The sequence below is a fragment of the Chlorocebus sabaeus genome, chromosome 22, assembly GCF_047675955.1.
Source record: "Chlorocebus sabaeus isolate Y175 chromosome 22, mChlSab1.0.hap1, whole genome shotgun sequence".
Lineage (NCBI taxonomy): Eukaryota > Metazoa > Chordata > Mammalia > Primates > Cercopithecidae > Chlorocebus > Chlorocebus sabaeus.
Window position 1 is genome coordinate 70,643,877 of NC_132925.1, and position 17,263 is coordinate 70,661,139.

At 39.8% G+C, this 17,263-nt stretch overlaps 1 protein-coding gene across 1 annotated transcript; it reads left to right on the plus strand.

Annotated features, from left to right (window-relative positions):
* The first annotated feature begins 3,773 nt into the window (after positions 1-3,773).
* On the plus strand, positions 3,774-7,845 carry LMOD3 (leiomodin 3). Its single transcript, XM_007984943.3, has 2 exons — positions 3,774-4,274; positions 6,339-7,845. The coding sequence occupies exons 1-2, from the start codon at positions 3,981-3,983 to the stop codon at positions 7,728-7,730; spliced, it is 1,686 nt and encodes a 561-aa protein (XP_007983134.3). The 5' UTR covers positions 3,774-3,980; the 3' UTR covers positions 7,731-7,845.
* Positions 7,846-17,263: the final 9,418 nt, after the last annotated feature.

Below are 17,263 nucleotides of genomic sequence, written 5' to 3' on the forward strand. Positions count from 1 at the left end.
GCATATGGATAAAATGCACAGTAGAAGCAGCTGGGAGAGATTTATCCACTTCCTACGCTCGTTCAGCAAGATGCAAGTCAGATGAAGGAGCACTCCTTACTGAAATTCCTAAATCAGCTTGATCATCAAAAGCATTTTGATCACATTAAAATGAGTGGAATTCATCAGAAGAGAATTTGAATCTAAAAGCTTATTCCTTGGGGGAGTTTCATATTTATATGCAAATAGTGGTTTTCTATTTTCTTTATACAGAATTCCACCTAGAAGTCTCTCAGTTTCTTTCTGTAAAAGCAACAAGATTTTTGAAAGCTCTTTTGTTTATTGCCGTTAATATAATGGTTTCTATCTTAAAAATGGCTTTTAAAATGTAGTACATGTAAATGTACTACATTATGTAAACATACTGTATTTTATCATTGCCTTTGTTTTTCTTTAAGTATTTCTGCAGTTATCCATGAGTTATGAGAATCCTGTTGAACATTTATTGATGGTTACTCTGTGCCATGTACCATCCTACTCTATATACATCTATAGATATAGATATAAATAAAACCTCATATATATGTATAAAACCTCATTAATTTTCTCAATAATTGCATATGGTAGACACTATTATCAGATATGGGCTAAGTTGCTCAGTATCACATGACTTAGAAATGCAGCTGACACTGAAATCCAGGTATACTGATTCCAGAGCCGCCTCTTTAATATTTAGCTCTGTATTTCCTGAAGTATGAATTATTTTAAGGTTGGGGAGGGTTGGGTTAAAAAATTGGTTTCTTTACTGTAGGATTTCTCAGAGTTTCTCAAAGTTAATTGTGCTTTACAAGTATCTAAAACACAAATGCAGAATATAACATTTCCCAAGCCTCCCTGAACAAAATATTTTTTATTTTTCTTTTTTTCTTTTTCTTTTCTTTTTTTTTTTTTGTTGCGTCTCTTTAGATCATTGTTCTGCAAAGAAAAATCTATGAAATGATGGTCCACAAATCAGTGGTCTACAAAGTGGTCTACCTCCATGCCCACCAAGGCCAACTCTTCCCCCTTTTACAGGGACTAAAAGGAAGACCTGGCCAGGCATGGTGGCTCATGCCTGTAATCCCAGCAGTTTGGAAGGCCGAGGTGGGCAGATCACCTGAGGTCAGGAGTTCAAGACCAGCCTGGCCAACATGGTGAAACCCCAGTCTCTACTAAAAATACAAAAATTCACCAAGTGTGGTGGTACATGCCTGTAGTCTCAGCTACTGGGGAGGTTGAGGCACAAGAATCACTTGAACCCAGCAGGGAGAGGTTGCGGTGAACTGAGATCATACCACTGCACTCCAGCCCAGGCAGTAGAGTGAGACTCAGTCTCAAAAAAAAAAAAAGACCTGATAGGGGAGAGGCCAAGGATAAGTTGCCAGTACATAACTGTGTCCTTTGAAAATTCTCATTCAAGTAGATTGGAAATACCTTTCCAGGGCATTAATTATGTATGAAAAGCCTTTCAACCTGGAGTGCTCAAGATAAAACACTGGGGTAGAATGAAAATATTTTAACTTCCATTTCAAACTCACACTTGACTTTTTTTCCTTTTTCACAAATTTTATCAATAAAATATCCTTGGACAGATACACAAGAAACTAAAATCCTTGGATACTTTTGGAGAAAGGAATGGGATATCTCAAGTTTCAAACTTACATATATATGAAATGTTGGAATGGTAACATGTATATCTGTTTGTTTGTTTTTATTTATTTATTTTGAGATGGAGTCTTGCTCTGCCACCCAGGCTGGAGTGCAGTTGTGTGATCTCGGCTCACTGCAACCTCCGCCTCAGCCTCCTGGGTAGCTGGGACTACAGGTGCCCACCACCATGCCTGGCTAATTTGTGTATTTTTAGTCGAGATAGAGTTTCGCTATATTGGCCAGGCTGATCTTGAACTCTTGACCTCAGGTGATCTTCCCGCCTCGACCTCCCAAAGTGCTGGGAATACAGACATGAGCCACAGCTCCCAGTCAACATGTATAATATCTGTAAATATTTAATATACATAGATTGGAGATGGATCCTAGTAGGTTGGTGCAAAAGTAATTGTGGTTTTTGCTGTTACTTTAATTTATATATAAAAAGTATTTAATTTCTTCATTTTCTTTGACCTAGCAATTTCACTTTTTGGAATTTGTTCAATTTACTCTAAGGAAATAAACTTGTGTGTTTATAAATGATTTAGCTATAGGGATATTTATTAAAGAACTATTTGTGCTTGTGAGAATTGAAAACATTCTAAACATCCAACAATTGAGGATTGGTTATATAAATTATGGTGCATCCATATAAAGAATCCTAACAAATGGCAATAAAAAAGTATTTAGTAGTAGAGTACACAGTTGCCTAGAAAAAAAGAATCCTGTCTTTGTCAGTCAAAAAAACAGATGAGAAAAAATGATAGAGTTTGTATGCTTTAAAGAAAGGACTGGAATGAAAAAACCGAAATGTTGATAGTGGTAGCTTCACAGTGAGGTAAGGGGAAAATTTTATTCTCTGCCTTCCTATGTTTTCCTAACTCTTGTACAATGAATGTGTATTTCTGAATAAGAATATATTTACGGGCCAGGCACGGTGGCTCATGCCTGTAATCCCAGAACTTTGGGAGGTTGAGGCAGATGGATTGCGTGAACTCAGAAATTCAAGACCAGCCTGTGCAACATGGCAAAACCCCGTCTCTACAAAAAATACAAAAATTAGCTGGGTGTAGTGGTGCCTACCTGTGGTCCCAGCTACTCAGGAGGCTTGAGCCTGGGAGGCAGAGGTTGCAGTGAGCTGAGATTGCAGCACTGCACTCCAGCCTGGGTGACAAAGCTAGACCGTGTCTTAAAGATATATATAATAAAACTTGTGTATCATGTATTCTTGCACCCTTTGTCACACAAATAATAGCATGTAAAACACACTCTTTTGTACTTTGCCATATTGTGTAAACTTGCACACATGCCATTTTACCCATGTAGTGTATCTGAGGATACATTTCTTAAAGTGGAGTTGCTGGGTCAAAGGAAATGGACATTTGTAATTTGGACAAATGTTGCATATTGCCCCTTCAGGGTTTGAAAAAAAATCTTCTCATAGTTTCTTTTAGTATATTAGTGGTCTGGATTTTTTTTTTAACATTTCACTTTAGATCCATTTTCATTGATATTGGCTTAAAGGATACTTAATAAGAAAAGCAAATAATTTAAAATATTAAACTCACTTTTAGTGGAAATTCAAGTGCTGGTTGTCCCCATCTGTTAGATCACAGGATCTAGATGCAAATAGGACATTTTGCAAAGGTTCGGCTTACACAGAGGATGAATGACATAGCAAGACCTCTGCTCCACCGTACACTACTTTATTTGCTTCCACAGTCAACTTGTAGTGAAGAGGCAGACCCTAAGAGTTTGATTTCTACCTTCAAGTGAATTCTTCACATCAAAAAGAATTCAGGTTGCCGGTTGGACTTCCCTTCTGAAATATTGTAAGTTGCTTTAATTTTTAAATAAAAACAAGTGGAATCCCCTGGAGTATTGGGGTATATAGGTACGAGCTGCATGAATTTGTGTGTGGCAACATGATGGCATATAGGAAGATAATTAATTTTATTCCTGCAGAGATTCTGTGGTCTCTGCTAGTCTCTGGCAAACATAGCAGCTGTACTGAAATGTCAGATGGATTTGCACAGCTGACTCAAGTTGCCGAAAAGAGAGCAGCATAGTAGTTCCATAAATTGACCCCAACCCGCCAAGCCCTGCTTAATATAGATCCGGCAAGAGCTTAGCTGTGATCACTCCTAGCTGTTCAGCAAACCACTGAGGTTCCTGGGGAAAAAAAAATATCTCAAGGGTGTGTTAACTTGGGACACTTGTTAACTTGGGGACCTTCTTGAGGCTTTTTTTTTTCTTTCTTTTTAAAAATCATCTTTGATTATTCTTTTCTAGTAAAATAATATTTAGAAAAAATAATGTCGGAGCACAGCAGAAATTCAGATCAAGAAGAACTTCTCGATGAGGAGATTAATGAAGATGAAATCTTGGCCAACTTGTCTGCTGAAGAACTGAAAGAACTGCAGTCGGAAATGGAAGTCATGGCCCCTGACCCCAGCCTTCCCGTGGGAATGATTCAGAAAGATCAAACTGACAAGCCACCGACAGGAAACTTCAATCATAAATCTCTTGTTGATTATATGTATTGGGAAAAGGCATCCAGGCGCATGTTGGAAGATGAACGAGTTCCTGTCACCTTTGTGAAATCCGAGGTAACCAGAGATTTGTGTACAACAGAGAAATGGCTGCCTGGGCTGGGCTGTTAGGTGTCCCTTTTGTAACTGTGATTTCTCAGGACTCCAGGGTTTCGTTCTGCTTTGTTTCTGCCATATCTAGATTAAACCATAATATTTAATCCTACTCCAGACTGGAACTTTCTGAAACACTTACATTTATATTTACAAGGGGAAAATTGGGTGATTTCTTGCAAATGTCTCTTTTTAAAAATTGCTGTCGGGTTTGCTGTGTCAGAAAGCCTGTGTTCTATTGCCACGATACTTGGTGACTTAACTCATAACCCAGGCAGTTGTCCTCAACTCTCTCTTTCTTTTTTATTGCAGGCCCCTTTGAGAAACTAATGACAGTTCTGTAGCCTCTCTCTCTCTGGCACATCCAAACATATGCAGTGTTTTGCACACAGTGTCAAACATTTCAGTCCTCCTGAAGTCTGGCCACACACCCTGCAGTTAAACCAAGTCGAATAACCAGAAAATGTCTTATATTATTACTATGTATTGGCTGTCAGTGACGACATTTAGAAATAGATGGCTATTAAGTGGTTTTTGAAGCTAGTTCTTCTTCACTTTCTAAAATCTGAAACCTAGAATTGTTGACTCTTCAAACTTACTGCGCATGAGTATAAATTTTTTTTTTAATGTTCCACTTGAAAATGACTTAAAGAGTACAGAGATGCCTCCTAGGTAAAGTCTCTTTAGGTTATGCCTGTTGACAAAGACGCATCTTGTTAAATTACTACGCTGGCTGTAATTAAGGAAAGTTGTCAATTGGTTTTACAGTCAGGAGAGTTTAAACATGTACTAAGATTAAGAAAAGAAACAGCTGGATTGATCAGGTTAGAGTTCATGATACAATTTGCAGATTTTTTCAACTGGAGGTCAATGGATTAAAAGCCAATTCAGTTTCGGGGGTAAAAATGAGTACTTGCAACATTTTTTTTCTTCCTCTGGTATAACTTAAACAGCTTGATAGTTGGCTCCCCCTTCTGGTCAAGATGAGAAATGCAGTGGTGAAGACTTCAGGTGGTTAATGTGACTTGTCACTGTCTCTTCCGACCTAGTTATGAGCATGAAATTTTTGCTCAGATGAACCTGTGTCTCAACTTGCTGTACTGGCTTTCAAAATGATACCTATGAGGCACACATATTGCATAGAAAAGCATTATAATTGATGTGTAAGAATCTAATACACATTATTGATAAAAGGTCCATTTTATTTCCCAGACTAAGCAATTATTTCTCAATGTCTGCATAATCCTGTTTCATCTTACAGCTGGCTCTGGTTCCTAGGCACTTTCTTTCAAAAGAAACCGGGATAGTAAACTTCTCCCAGACAGAGTAGCCATGGCAGTTTTCAAAGAACTGAAAAAATACAATCAAAATTGAAGTTTTAAATATACATATATATATTCAAAATTAAAATTGAGGTTTTTAAATATACATATATTCCAAAATATCAAACTGATCTAATTTTCCATACATTATGTTATGTTCTCAGAGGAAGTTTATGTACACTCTACACTAGATTAGTAGACATTGTAGGAATGTTAATTTTAGGGCAATAATTTCATTATTCCAATATATTATAAATATATATAATTAATTATATATAATTATTCTATATAAATATATAATTATTTATATAGAAATAATTATAAATATATTGGAATAATAAGGAGATTATTGCCCTAACTCAGGACTGTTGAGTACTAGATGCCTATTTGGCATATACAAAATCAAGGCTTCAATGTATTGATGAACAATTCTATCAGGTTTTCAAAACAATTTTTAACTGCTTCTGAAATTAAACACCATTAAACAACAGAATATTAAAACAAAATTAATAAGGTTTCATTTTAATATTGTTATTTATGGGATGGGATAACCACCCATTTTTAGCAATCAGCTATTTAAATAAGCATTATTTAAAATAGCAACCAGCTCTTTTAAACAAGTATTTTTCTCATCTCCACTAGCTGATGCTCTACTTCATATTTCTTCTCTGCTATGTACTCTAATCCTCATAAACCTCTCTTGTAGGAAAAGACTCAAGAAGACCATGAAGAAATAGACAAACGTAACAAAAATATGGCCCAGTATTTAAAAGAAAAGCTCAATAATGAAATCGTTGCAAATAAAAGAGAATCAAAGGGCAGCAGCAATGTCCAAGAAACAGATGAAGAAGATGAAGAAGATGATGAAGAAGAAGATGATGGTGATGAAGGAGAAGATGATGGTGAAGAGAGTGAAAAAATGAGCAGAGAAAAGGAAGGCAAAGCAAAGGAACAAATTAGAAATTGTGAGAACAACTGCCAGGAGGTAACTGACAAAGCATTCAAAGAACAGAGAGACAGACCAGAGGCCCAAGAACAAAGTGAGAAAAAAATATCAAAATTAGATCCTAAGAAGTTAGCTCTAGATACCAGCTTTTTGAAGGTAAGTGCAAGGCCTTCAGGAAACCAGACAGACCTGGATGGGAGCTTGAGGAGAGTTAGAAAAAATGATCCTGACATGAAGGAACTGAACCTGAACAACATTGAAAACATCCCCAAAGAAATGTTACTGGACTTTGTCAATGCAATGAAGAAAAACAAGCACATCAGAACATTCAGTTTAGCCAATGTGGGTGCAGATGAGAATGTAGCATTTGCCTTGGCTAACATGTTGCGTGAAAATAGAAGCATCACCACTCTCAACATTGAGTCCAATTTCATCACAGGTAAAGGGATTGTGGCCATCATGAGGTGTCTCCAGTTTAATGAGACGCTAACTGAGCTTCGGTTTCACAATCAGAGGCACATGTTGGGTCACCATGCTGAAATGGAAATAGCCAGGCTTTTGAAGGCAAACAGCACTCTCCTGAAGATGGGCTACCATTTTGAGCTTCCGGGTCCCAGAATGGTGGTCACTAATCTGCTCACCAGGAATCAGGATAAACAAAGGCAGAAACGACAGGAAGAGCAAAAACAGCAGCAACTCAAGGAACAGAAGAAGCTGATAGCCATGTTAGAGAATGGGTTGGGGCTGCCCCCTGGGATGTGGGAGATGTTGGGAGGACCCATGCCAGATTCCAGAATGCAGGAGTTCTTCCAGCCACCGCCACCTCGGCCTCCCAACCCCCAAAACGTCCCCTTCAGTCAACACAGTGAAATCATGAAAAAGCCATCACAGGCCCCGCAGTACAGGACAGACCCTGACTCCTTCCGGGTGGTGAAGCTGAAGAGAATCCAGCGCAAGTCTCGGATGCCGGAAGCCAGAGAACCACCCGAGAAAACCAACCTCAAAGATGTCATCAAAACACTCAAGCCAGTGCCGAGAAACAGGCCACCCCCATTGGTGGAAATCACTCCCAGAGATCAGCTGCTAAACGACATTCGTCACAGCAATGTCGCCTATCTTAAACCTGTAAGTAGAGGGAGGGAGAAATGGTGACTGAGCACCCTCCATAGAAAATGCATCCCAACTTTATTCCCTATTTGTTTTAACATAAGGGGATACTCACTAATTGAGACCAACTGGGGGAAGCCAATGAGCATTACCAATAGAACTAAATTACTGTTACCTCTAAGGAGGTATACCTGTAGCACCCCTATCTAGGTACGCCTATATGACTTATGTAACAATAATATTAGCAGCTAATATTTAGGGAGCATTTACTACAGGCTGGAGTCGTTATGTGAATTAACTCATGTAATCATCTTACCAACCCTATAAGGTCTAAGTACTGTTATTCTCCCCATTTAATAAAAAGGATACTGAGGCTTAGAGAATTTAATAACATGTGGAGGAGATACAGCTAGGAAGTGGTAGAACTGACGTTGAAACCCGGTTCTGAGTCCAGAGTCAAGTTTTAATTCACCTCATTCTTCTGACCTCTTCAAGTGCATATTCACAAGAACATCATTCCAGCCACAATGGAGCTGACACTCAGAGATCCCCAGGAACCTATAGTGAGGAATAAATAAGAATGAGGCCAGGCCGGGTGCATTGGCTCACGCCTGTAATTCCAGCACTTTGGGAGGCCTAAGCAGGTGGATCACGAGGTCAAGAGATTGAGATCATCCTGGCCAATGTGGTGAAACCCCATCTCTACTAAAAATACAAAAATTATCTGGGCTTGGTGGCGGGCACCTGTAGTCCCAGCTACTCGGGAGGCTGAGACAGGAGAATTGCTTGAACCTGGGAGGTGGAGGTTGCAGTGAGCCGAAATTGTGCCACTGCACTCCAGCCTGGTGACAGAGCAAGACTCCGTCTCAAAAAAGAAAAAAACAAAAGGCCAAATTGGGCCAATAGGAGATAATTGAATGCTTCGAAAATGCATAGAAACAGTTCTTTTTAGTAGATGAAGAGAGACTGTCTGAAATTACATTTGTAGTGCTCGCTTTTTAGGCAGATAAATGATGAACTTCAGGTTGGGTATCACTGTGAATTCATGGAGTTTTAAAATCACTGTTTCAGTTTAATATTTACCATGATTCACAATTACTGCTTAGTGGAAAGGTTATTTTCCTTGCAACTTAAGTTGCAGAAATAAAAATGTTTTGGTCATTATGATGATGGCATTTATTGAGGTTGAAAGATGTGTTCGGTGGCCACAGGAGATTGATAATTAACTATATTATTTTAAAATCTTGTGTAATATAGCTATGAGATTATGTTGACAGAATAGTCAGTATATTATTTTATTACACAGATTCATGTTTTTTAAAGACATGTTGAATTTTTATGCATGCTTGCTCTTTTTCTTCTTTAAAGAGCTTGATATTCTGAAATAATTGCTAGTCTTTCACATATATACATATGTATGGTCCTTATTCCCAACTCCTAGAATGGAGAATTATCAATAGCCCATTCTTCTGAATGAAAGCTGACTTTCATCTATGGTTTAGAGAGGCTCTGATTCTTCCTGGAGCAGTGGCCAGGTTGAGATCGCCGGAGGTCACATGAGGTCGGACAATGGTTATTTGCCTGCCCTTGGGCACAGCATCAAGATTTTCTGCACCTGCTCTTCTCTAGACAGCCAGAACTCCCCTGGGAGTGAATTGGGGTGTTGTTTGACAGAAACTAGTTCTACCACTTTTCCAGTAACTAGTCATTGGCAAAGAATATTCAAGCCACTTTGGTGGCCGTACATTCAGAAAAGAATAGTCTGAAAAGAATGATGAGACGTCTTTTAAAAAAATCTGTGTTAAAGGTGGCATGTAAATTCAGAGTAGAAGAGGGAATGAAGTTCAAAAGAGCATCTGAACCAAAGCCCTGACTTCTAAGTGCTCTGCTGAGTAAATCCATTTTCCCTGGGTCAATTCCATTCTATCCATTCACTTATTTGTTAATTTAACAAATATCTATGTCAGGCAGGTGAGAAGGATTGGGGATATGGTGGTGAGTAAGTCAGGTTCAGTCTCGACCTCACACACAGCCTACAGTGTAGGTTTAATTTTTCAGCTCCTCTGCCTTTTACTGAACTGAGAACACTACAGTTTTGGGTCTAGGGTCTAGAACAAAAGACACTAAAATAAATTCATGATGATAATTGCAAGAATAAAACACCCCACCAAGCCCTGCATTTTTCATATTTTAATTCAAAACTGCTACCAATTTTAAGTGTATTTGGTGGTGGTGGTTTAAAAAATTTAATCTAAGAAAAACATGCTGCAAAGTGAACTCTGACATGTTTTTTGAATGACAACCTTGCATATCTCCCTAGGCTTTGAAATGGCTTCATTTATTGTGAAGGACGGGCAATTTCTCCTGCCTTCAGTTGCCTGGCTTGGCCTGTGACAGGCATCTGTTTGCATGTGTCTCAGTTATAAAATGTCACACAGTTTCATCTATTTGGTCCTGGAAAATGCGCAGCAAGAAAAATATGAAAGTGCCTCATTGCAGTAATGAAAATTTGCTTCACTAATATCAATTTACTTCCCCGTATTCTGTTTCTGTGCCTTTCTGCATGCACTATAAATGTCTGCATGTACTATAAATTTCTGCTTTAAAGCCAAAACATAGTATAATCTTTTAAAAGATATTTTAATTGTTTTCTTTTTATTTTGAGGTCATTTTAGACTTACAGAAGGTCAAAAGTAGTACAAAGAATTCCTGCATACCATCTCACTTCACCACATTTGCTTACTTATCTTTCTTTAAAAGCTATTTTAAGAGGCAATACATCTGTGTGTGTCGTATCAACAGGGCACATGACTCAATGGAGGTAATAATAGCATGGATAGCTATGATGTGTTCACACCTGGGTCTCCAGCCAGCTATTGTAAAACACCATCAAATTTAAGATGCATTCTGATTTCAGAGCTGTTGAAATGTCCCAAAATATACATCTTAGACTCAAAATACAGTAAATACTATAAATGGTAATGTCACAAAATCCCAGCAGAAAGGGATGGTTTTAGCCAATCAAATGAGACAAGACAATGTTCACTTGATAGAGGTGAAATGAAGGGTTTTGGGGGTTTGGGACAGATGCCCTCCAAATCCCTGGGTTTTCAAGACTGAGGTTAAAATCAAAACACAGTTTTTAAATCTTGTGGAGTTGTGTGTGTGTGTGTGTGTGTGTGTGTGTGTGATGTTCCTAACGAGAACATTGTTCAGAAACAAACTTTTTTCTTAGAAAAGTTTTTGTGTGTGTGTGTTTTTGTTTTTGAGACAGGGTCTCCCTCTATCACCCAGGCTGGAGTGCAGCAGCTCAATTACGGCTCACTGTAGCCTCAACCGCCAGGGCTCAAGTGATCCTCCCACCTCAGACTCCTGAGTAGCTGGGACCACACATGCATGCCACCATACTCAGCTAATTTTTTTTTTTTTTTTTTTTAAATTTGTAGAGGTGAGATCTCACTATGTTGCCCAGGCTGGTCTCAAACTCTTGAGCTCAAGTGATCCTTCCGCTTCGGCCTTCCAAAGTGCTGGGCTTACAGGCATCAGCCACCATGCCTGACAGAAAAAAAAATTTTTAATTGTAGTTACTGGCTGGGAACGGTGGTTCATACCTGTAATCTCAACACTTTGGGAGGCCAAGGCAGGAAGATTGCTTGAGCCCAAGAATTCAAGACCAACATGAGCAACAAAACAAAGTGAGATTCTGTTTCTACCAAAAATTTTTAAAAGTTAGCCTGGTGTGATGGCATGTACCAGCTACACAGGAGGCTGAGGCAGGAGGATCACTTGAGCCCAGGAAGTCAAGGCTGCAGTGAGCCATGTTTGTGCCACTGCACTACAGGCTGGGCAATAGAGTGAGACCCTGGGTCAAAAATAAAAGTAGTTATTTTCCTTATATATTTAGAAATATTATTTTTGTACTTGATAGAGCACATGTATTTTAAAATTGTTTTTTAGGTTGGATGTGGTGGCTCATGCCTGTAATCCCAGTACTTTAGGAGGTCGATCACTTGAGGCCAGGAGTTTGAGACCAACCTGGCCGATGTGGTGAAACCCTGTCTCCACTAAAAATACAAAAATATTCTGGTGTGGTGGTGCTCGCCTGTAATCCCAGCTACTCAGGAGGCCGAGGTACAAGAATCACTAGAACCCGGGGGGTGGAGGTTGCAGTGAGCCGAGATGGTGCCACTGGACTCCAGCCTGGGCAACAGAGCAAGATTCTATCTCAAAAAAATAAAATTAAAAAGTCTTTAAAAAAAAAATTAATACTTCTTCTCTCCCTACCCCACGCCTGTGGCCTGGGATACCTGAAATGAAGTTGTTGGCAAAAAATAAAGGAAAATCCATATACTTGCTTTGCTCGAATGCTTCCTCCTCTAGGAAATTACCCATTCAATTTGGTTTAAAAGAAATTTACTCTGTGGGCCAGGTATTGAAAACTGGTAAAGCATGAGGTCAGATCTGCAGGCCCACTTTATTTGACTTGGGTATCATTGTGTAAGTTTTTGAATGCCACATGCAAAAAAATCCAGATATCTAGCACCACTTGGAGCATCAGATCTGGCCACACTGCACTGGCATGGAAACAATCAGCTGTTTCTGTGCCTTGGTTTCACCCTTGAGAATGCTCATGGACCCTCTAGTTTTTCTCTTTTGCCCTTACTGCTTTGCCCCTGGCATGCTTCCCTCATTTACATGATTTATTTGACTTCTGTAGAATTTTTTTAGTTTGCTCTTGTTGTTTTTAGCTATGTTTTTAAGAATCTTTGTCTTATCTAACAAACTGAATTTATTAGATAATGACTAAATCATTTCCCTCTGAGTTAATAAAGCTGAGTCAGTATGATAGCACAAAGACATTAGGCTGGTATAGGCCTATCCCTCCCTGACAAATGTGCGATATTCTTTCATCTTCAAAAGTGTTGTGGTCTGCTCACTCCTATCATCTCAAATGAGTATTTGTACTTTTCACTGAGATAAAATCCCATTTGCAGCAACTGTCTAATTCACTGAGGCCAGCTGCATTTTGTATCATATCCAAGCTTCTGTGCCAATCACGCAAGATTACTATTTTAACATTCACTCAATTTCACTTCAGGCTTACTCACATATATCTGGACTGCTCCCATCCAGTTGGCTAAAGCTATTGCTAAACTTTCCTCCAGAAAGACTTCAGTATAATAATGTCATGAGCAGCCTTAGTCAGTCAACAGACTCCACAACACATTAGGAGTTATGATTACAGATTTGAAGTTTACAAACCCTTGAACATTCATCTTCATTGCTGGCCATTTCTTCTTTGCCACATTTATAAAATCTTCTTTCTCTTTAACCAGGTTCTCTATATTCTATCCTTTTGTAATTGTCTCCTCTTTCCCATCACTTAATGGGAAATTTTCTTCTCTTTCTCTTGTCACATAATCTAGAACAATCCCCAAATCTCTCTTTCCCTTTAGATCACTCAGGGTTTTCTTAGCACATTCAATCTGTCCCCAGACCAAGCTGCTCATTTTTAGGCCTTGTGGTGGTTTCTAGTTCCTAGTTGTCTGTGTTATCTGCATTCTGTCACGCATTCAGATCGAAAACTCCAGGGTTATCTTCAACTCCCTTTTTCCCTTCGACCCCTTCTCCCCCATTTTTGGGACCTCCAATAAAGAAACCAGGAAGATCTATAAGAGCCAAGGCCAAACATAGATCATAGCTTTGGAAATGTTACAATTCTTATAAAGGGAACCTCCATAGGAAAAAAGTAATGTAACATTTCAAGCTCATCAAGAGCATGTATAATCCAGGAATTACGTAAACCAGAATTGCTTGCCTTTAAAGCGTAGTGGGGAAAAAAGGTCTTTTATATACTTTTCTAAAGTCTATATAGTGATTCTCAAATGTTATTGTGGATCAAAATCACCCAAAGGGCCAAATACAGATTACTGAGTCCACTAACAGAGTCTCTGATTTAGTAGGTCTTGGATGGGGTCTAAGAATTTGCATTTCTGACAAATTCCCTGGTAATGCTGTTGCTGCTGCTTATTCCGGGACCACATTTGACAACCATGACTCTGATATCTATGGTAAACCATGTCTGCTGCTATCTTCCCTGAAGGGCCTTGCTTTCCTGCCTCTGTACCACCCTTTGCCTCTAATTACCTTTTCTTCTATCTCTATCTGTTAGAATCTATCCAATTTCCAAGGCTTGACTCAAATGCTACTTCTTACAACAAAACATCAGGAGTACTCTGCCTGGGTATTTCCATTACCCTTTGTCCACACCTCTTTTATGGCACCTCCTACATTGTGCTTCAGGTTGACAGCCCTTCTGGCCACAGTGTACTCTCCTACGGGATTCTGAGTTCTTCAAAGCAGGTCTTGCTCATCTCTATCCTGGACACCCACTGAGGTGTTGGTCCAGAGCAGGAACTTAATACAGGGAAACCAAATTAAATAGCCTGTGCTGAATCCAACCTTCCCATCCACCCTGCCTCCCAGCCTCTGAGCGTATGCGTATGTGCGCCCTGTGTAATGCTACACACACACAAGCACACTAGACATACTTTCTTTAACAAGTGAAGGGGGAAAAGGCTGTCTAACAATAACACAAGTTGATCCTCTTCTGTTTGTAAGTTTTACATTTTTATAACATCATAGCTAGCTATTTTTATGATTTCTATCTTTTGTATTCTGCTTAGAAATGGCTTCTTCGAAAATGATTAAAATGTGTGCCTGCCTTTTCATGCAACTTTTATAGTTTTCGGTTTTTAAAAAATATTTCATATTATGGATCGATTAAAGGGTTAACTTTTAAAGTCAGTAGAAAGCAAAAAGGCTGTTTTATTTAACCAGTGATCATTTAGTGACTCATTCCTTTTTTCCCCAGTGATCTGAACTACCAGCCTGGTCATATTTTAAATAATTAAATATGTATCTGGGTTTCCTATGGTGGGTCAGTGCCACATTTTCTTTTTCCAATATTATTCTGGGCTGGGCATGGTGGCTTATGCCTGTAATACCAGTACTTTGGGAGGAAAAGGCAAGAGGATCACTTGAGGCCAGGAGGGTCTGGCTGCATTGAGTTATTGCACCACTGCACTCCAGCCTGGGCAATAGTGAGATCCCCATCTCTCTAAATAATTTAAATTATTTTTAATTTAAAATATTTTGGAACTCTTCCATGCATATATAAACAAATACAGGGAATAACTTACATAAAATGCTCTTTTCCCATTCCATAATACAAAGAATACACTGTTTTAACTATTTATTGCAGCTTTATAGTTATTTTAAATACCTGACTCATGGTTTCTCTTAACTACTGGTGTTCTCCGTGGGAGAGCCCTGCTGGGTGCAGTCACACCCCTCTCTTCTCAAAGCTTGGCACAAGGGAGGTACAGGGTCAGAAGCCATGGAAGTCCTCTTGGCTTGAAGGCTGGTAGGCAGCCACACATCAAAGGTCCTCTCTGGTGGGCATGATGCTGGAAAAACATTCCTAGCCAAAGATTGTGGGCCAAGAACTGGCTGCAAGAGGAGCCATAGCAGATGACCAAAATGGTTCATCACACTGGCAGGTGGACATTAGCAATACAGGGAGAAACATTCCTAGTCATTGTTAAACAAATGCCCAGGGGACACTGGGCATCTTCAGTGTTCTCTGGAAGGTACATACATGATGGATGAGTTACTTTCTTAAGATACAATGACATTTGAAACCCTTTAAAAACTTGCCTTTTCCTTAAGGTTTTCCTGTGAGGCAGAAGTATGAAGTGGGTTTGCAGTGTTGGACTTCTGTTGTTGTTTCATAATTATTTTTTGGCCTGGGGGATGCTTTACATATATATATATATATATATATATAAATTTTTTTTTTTTTTTTTTTTTTTTTTTTGAGATGGTGTCTCTGTCGCCCAGGCTGGAGTGCAGTGGTGGGATCCCAGCTCAAGGCAACCTCCGCCTCCCAGGTTCAAGCAATTCTCCTGCATCAGCCTCCTGAGTAGCTGGAATTACAGGCATGTGCCACGATGCCCAGCTAAATTTTATATTTGTAGTAAAGACAGGGTTTCACTATGTTGGCCAGGCTTGTCTTGAACTCCTGACCTCAGGCGAACCGCCCACCTCGGCCTCCAGAGTGCTGGAATTACAGGCATCAGTCACCGCACCCAGCCTTGTTATAAAACTCTTTTAAGAAAATCAGGTGGCTGGGTACTGTGGCTCACACCTGTAATCCCAGCACTTTGGGAGGCCAAGGTGGGCGGATCACCTGAGGTCAGGAGTTCACGACAAGCTTGGCTAACATGGTAAAACCCCGTCTCTACTAAAAATACAAAAATTAGCTGGGTATGGTGGCACGCACCTGTAGTCCCAGCTACTTGGGAGGCTGAGTCGGGAGAATCACTTGAACCTAGCAGGCAGAGGTTGCCTTATGGGTCTCACTTTGTTGTTCAAGCTGGTCTTGAACTTCTGGTCTCAAGTGATTCTCCCATCTCAATCTCCTGAGTAGCCAGGATTACAGGTGCATGCCACCTTGCCAGGCTTATATTTCATGTTTAAATATTTCTGACCATCAGATTAGGAGTGTGCTTCAAAGAGGAAAGACTTGTTTTAAAAAGAACATGTATTTTATATTCTTACAGTGATATTTTTACAGACAGTATATAATAATGAGCACTGAAATCAGGCAGACCTGGCTCAAATCTTGCTCTGCCACTTTCTAGCTGTGTGGTCTTAGGCAAGTTACTGTCTTCTCTGAGCCATTTCCCTCCTTACAAGGCTTTTGTGGGATGTAATGAGATAGTGTTTTAAAAATTAGTGTTAGGTTGTTGAAACCCCGTCTCTACTAATAGTACAAAAATTAGCTGGGTGTGGTGGTGCTCTCCTGTAATCCTATCTACTCAGGAGGCTGAGGCAGGAGAATTGCTTGAACCCAGGAGGCGGAGGTTGCAGTGAGCTGAGATCGCGCCACTGCACTTCAGCCTGGCAACAGAGCAAGGCTCTGTCTTAAAGAGAGAGAGAGAAAAAAGTGTTAGGCTGGGCACTCATGCCTGTAATCTCAGCACTTTGGGAGTCCGAGGCAGATGAATCACTTCAGGCCAGGAGTTTGAGACCATCCTGGCCAACATGGTGAAACCCTGTCTCTACTAAAAATACAAAAATTAGCTGGGCACGGTGGCACATGCCTGTAATCCCAGCTGCTTGGGAGGCTGAGGCAGGAGAATTGCTTGAACCCGGGAGGTGGAGGTTGCAGTGGGCCAAGATGGTGCCACTGCGCTCCAGCCTGGGAGATAGACTGAGACTCCGTCTCAAAAAAAAAAAAAAAAAAAAAAAAAAGGCGTTAACATGGATTACTCACTTGTATAATAGCCTTGTGAATTAGATATTGTTATTATCATTTTACAGCTGAGAAAACTGATGCCCAACACTACATAACTAGTACCTGCTAGTGCCAGTCTTTGAACCCAGGCCAACTTGGGCACCTGCCTTATTTCCACAATGTACTTGGCCGTGTGCTCAAAGCCCTTGGAACAGTCCTTGGCATTAGTAAATGTCCAATAAATGGTGGTTAGGACTGTCGTTTTATCTTGACTTTG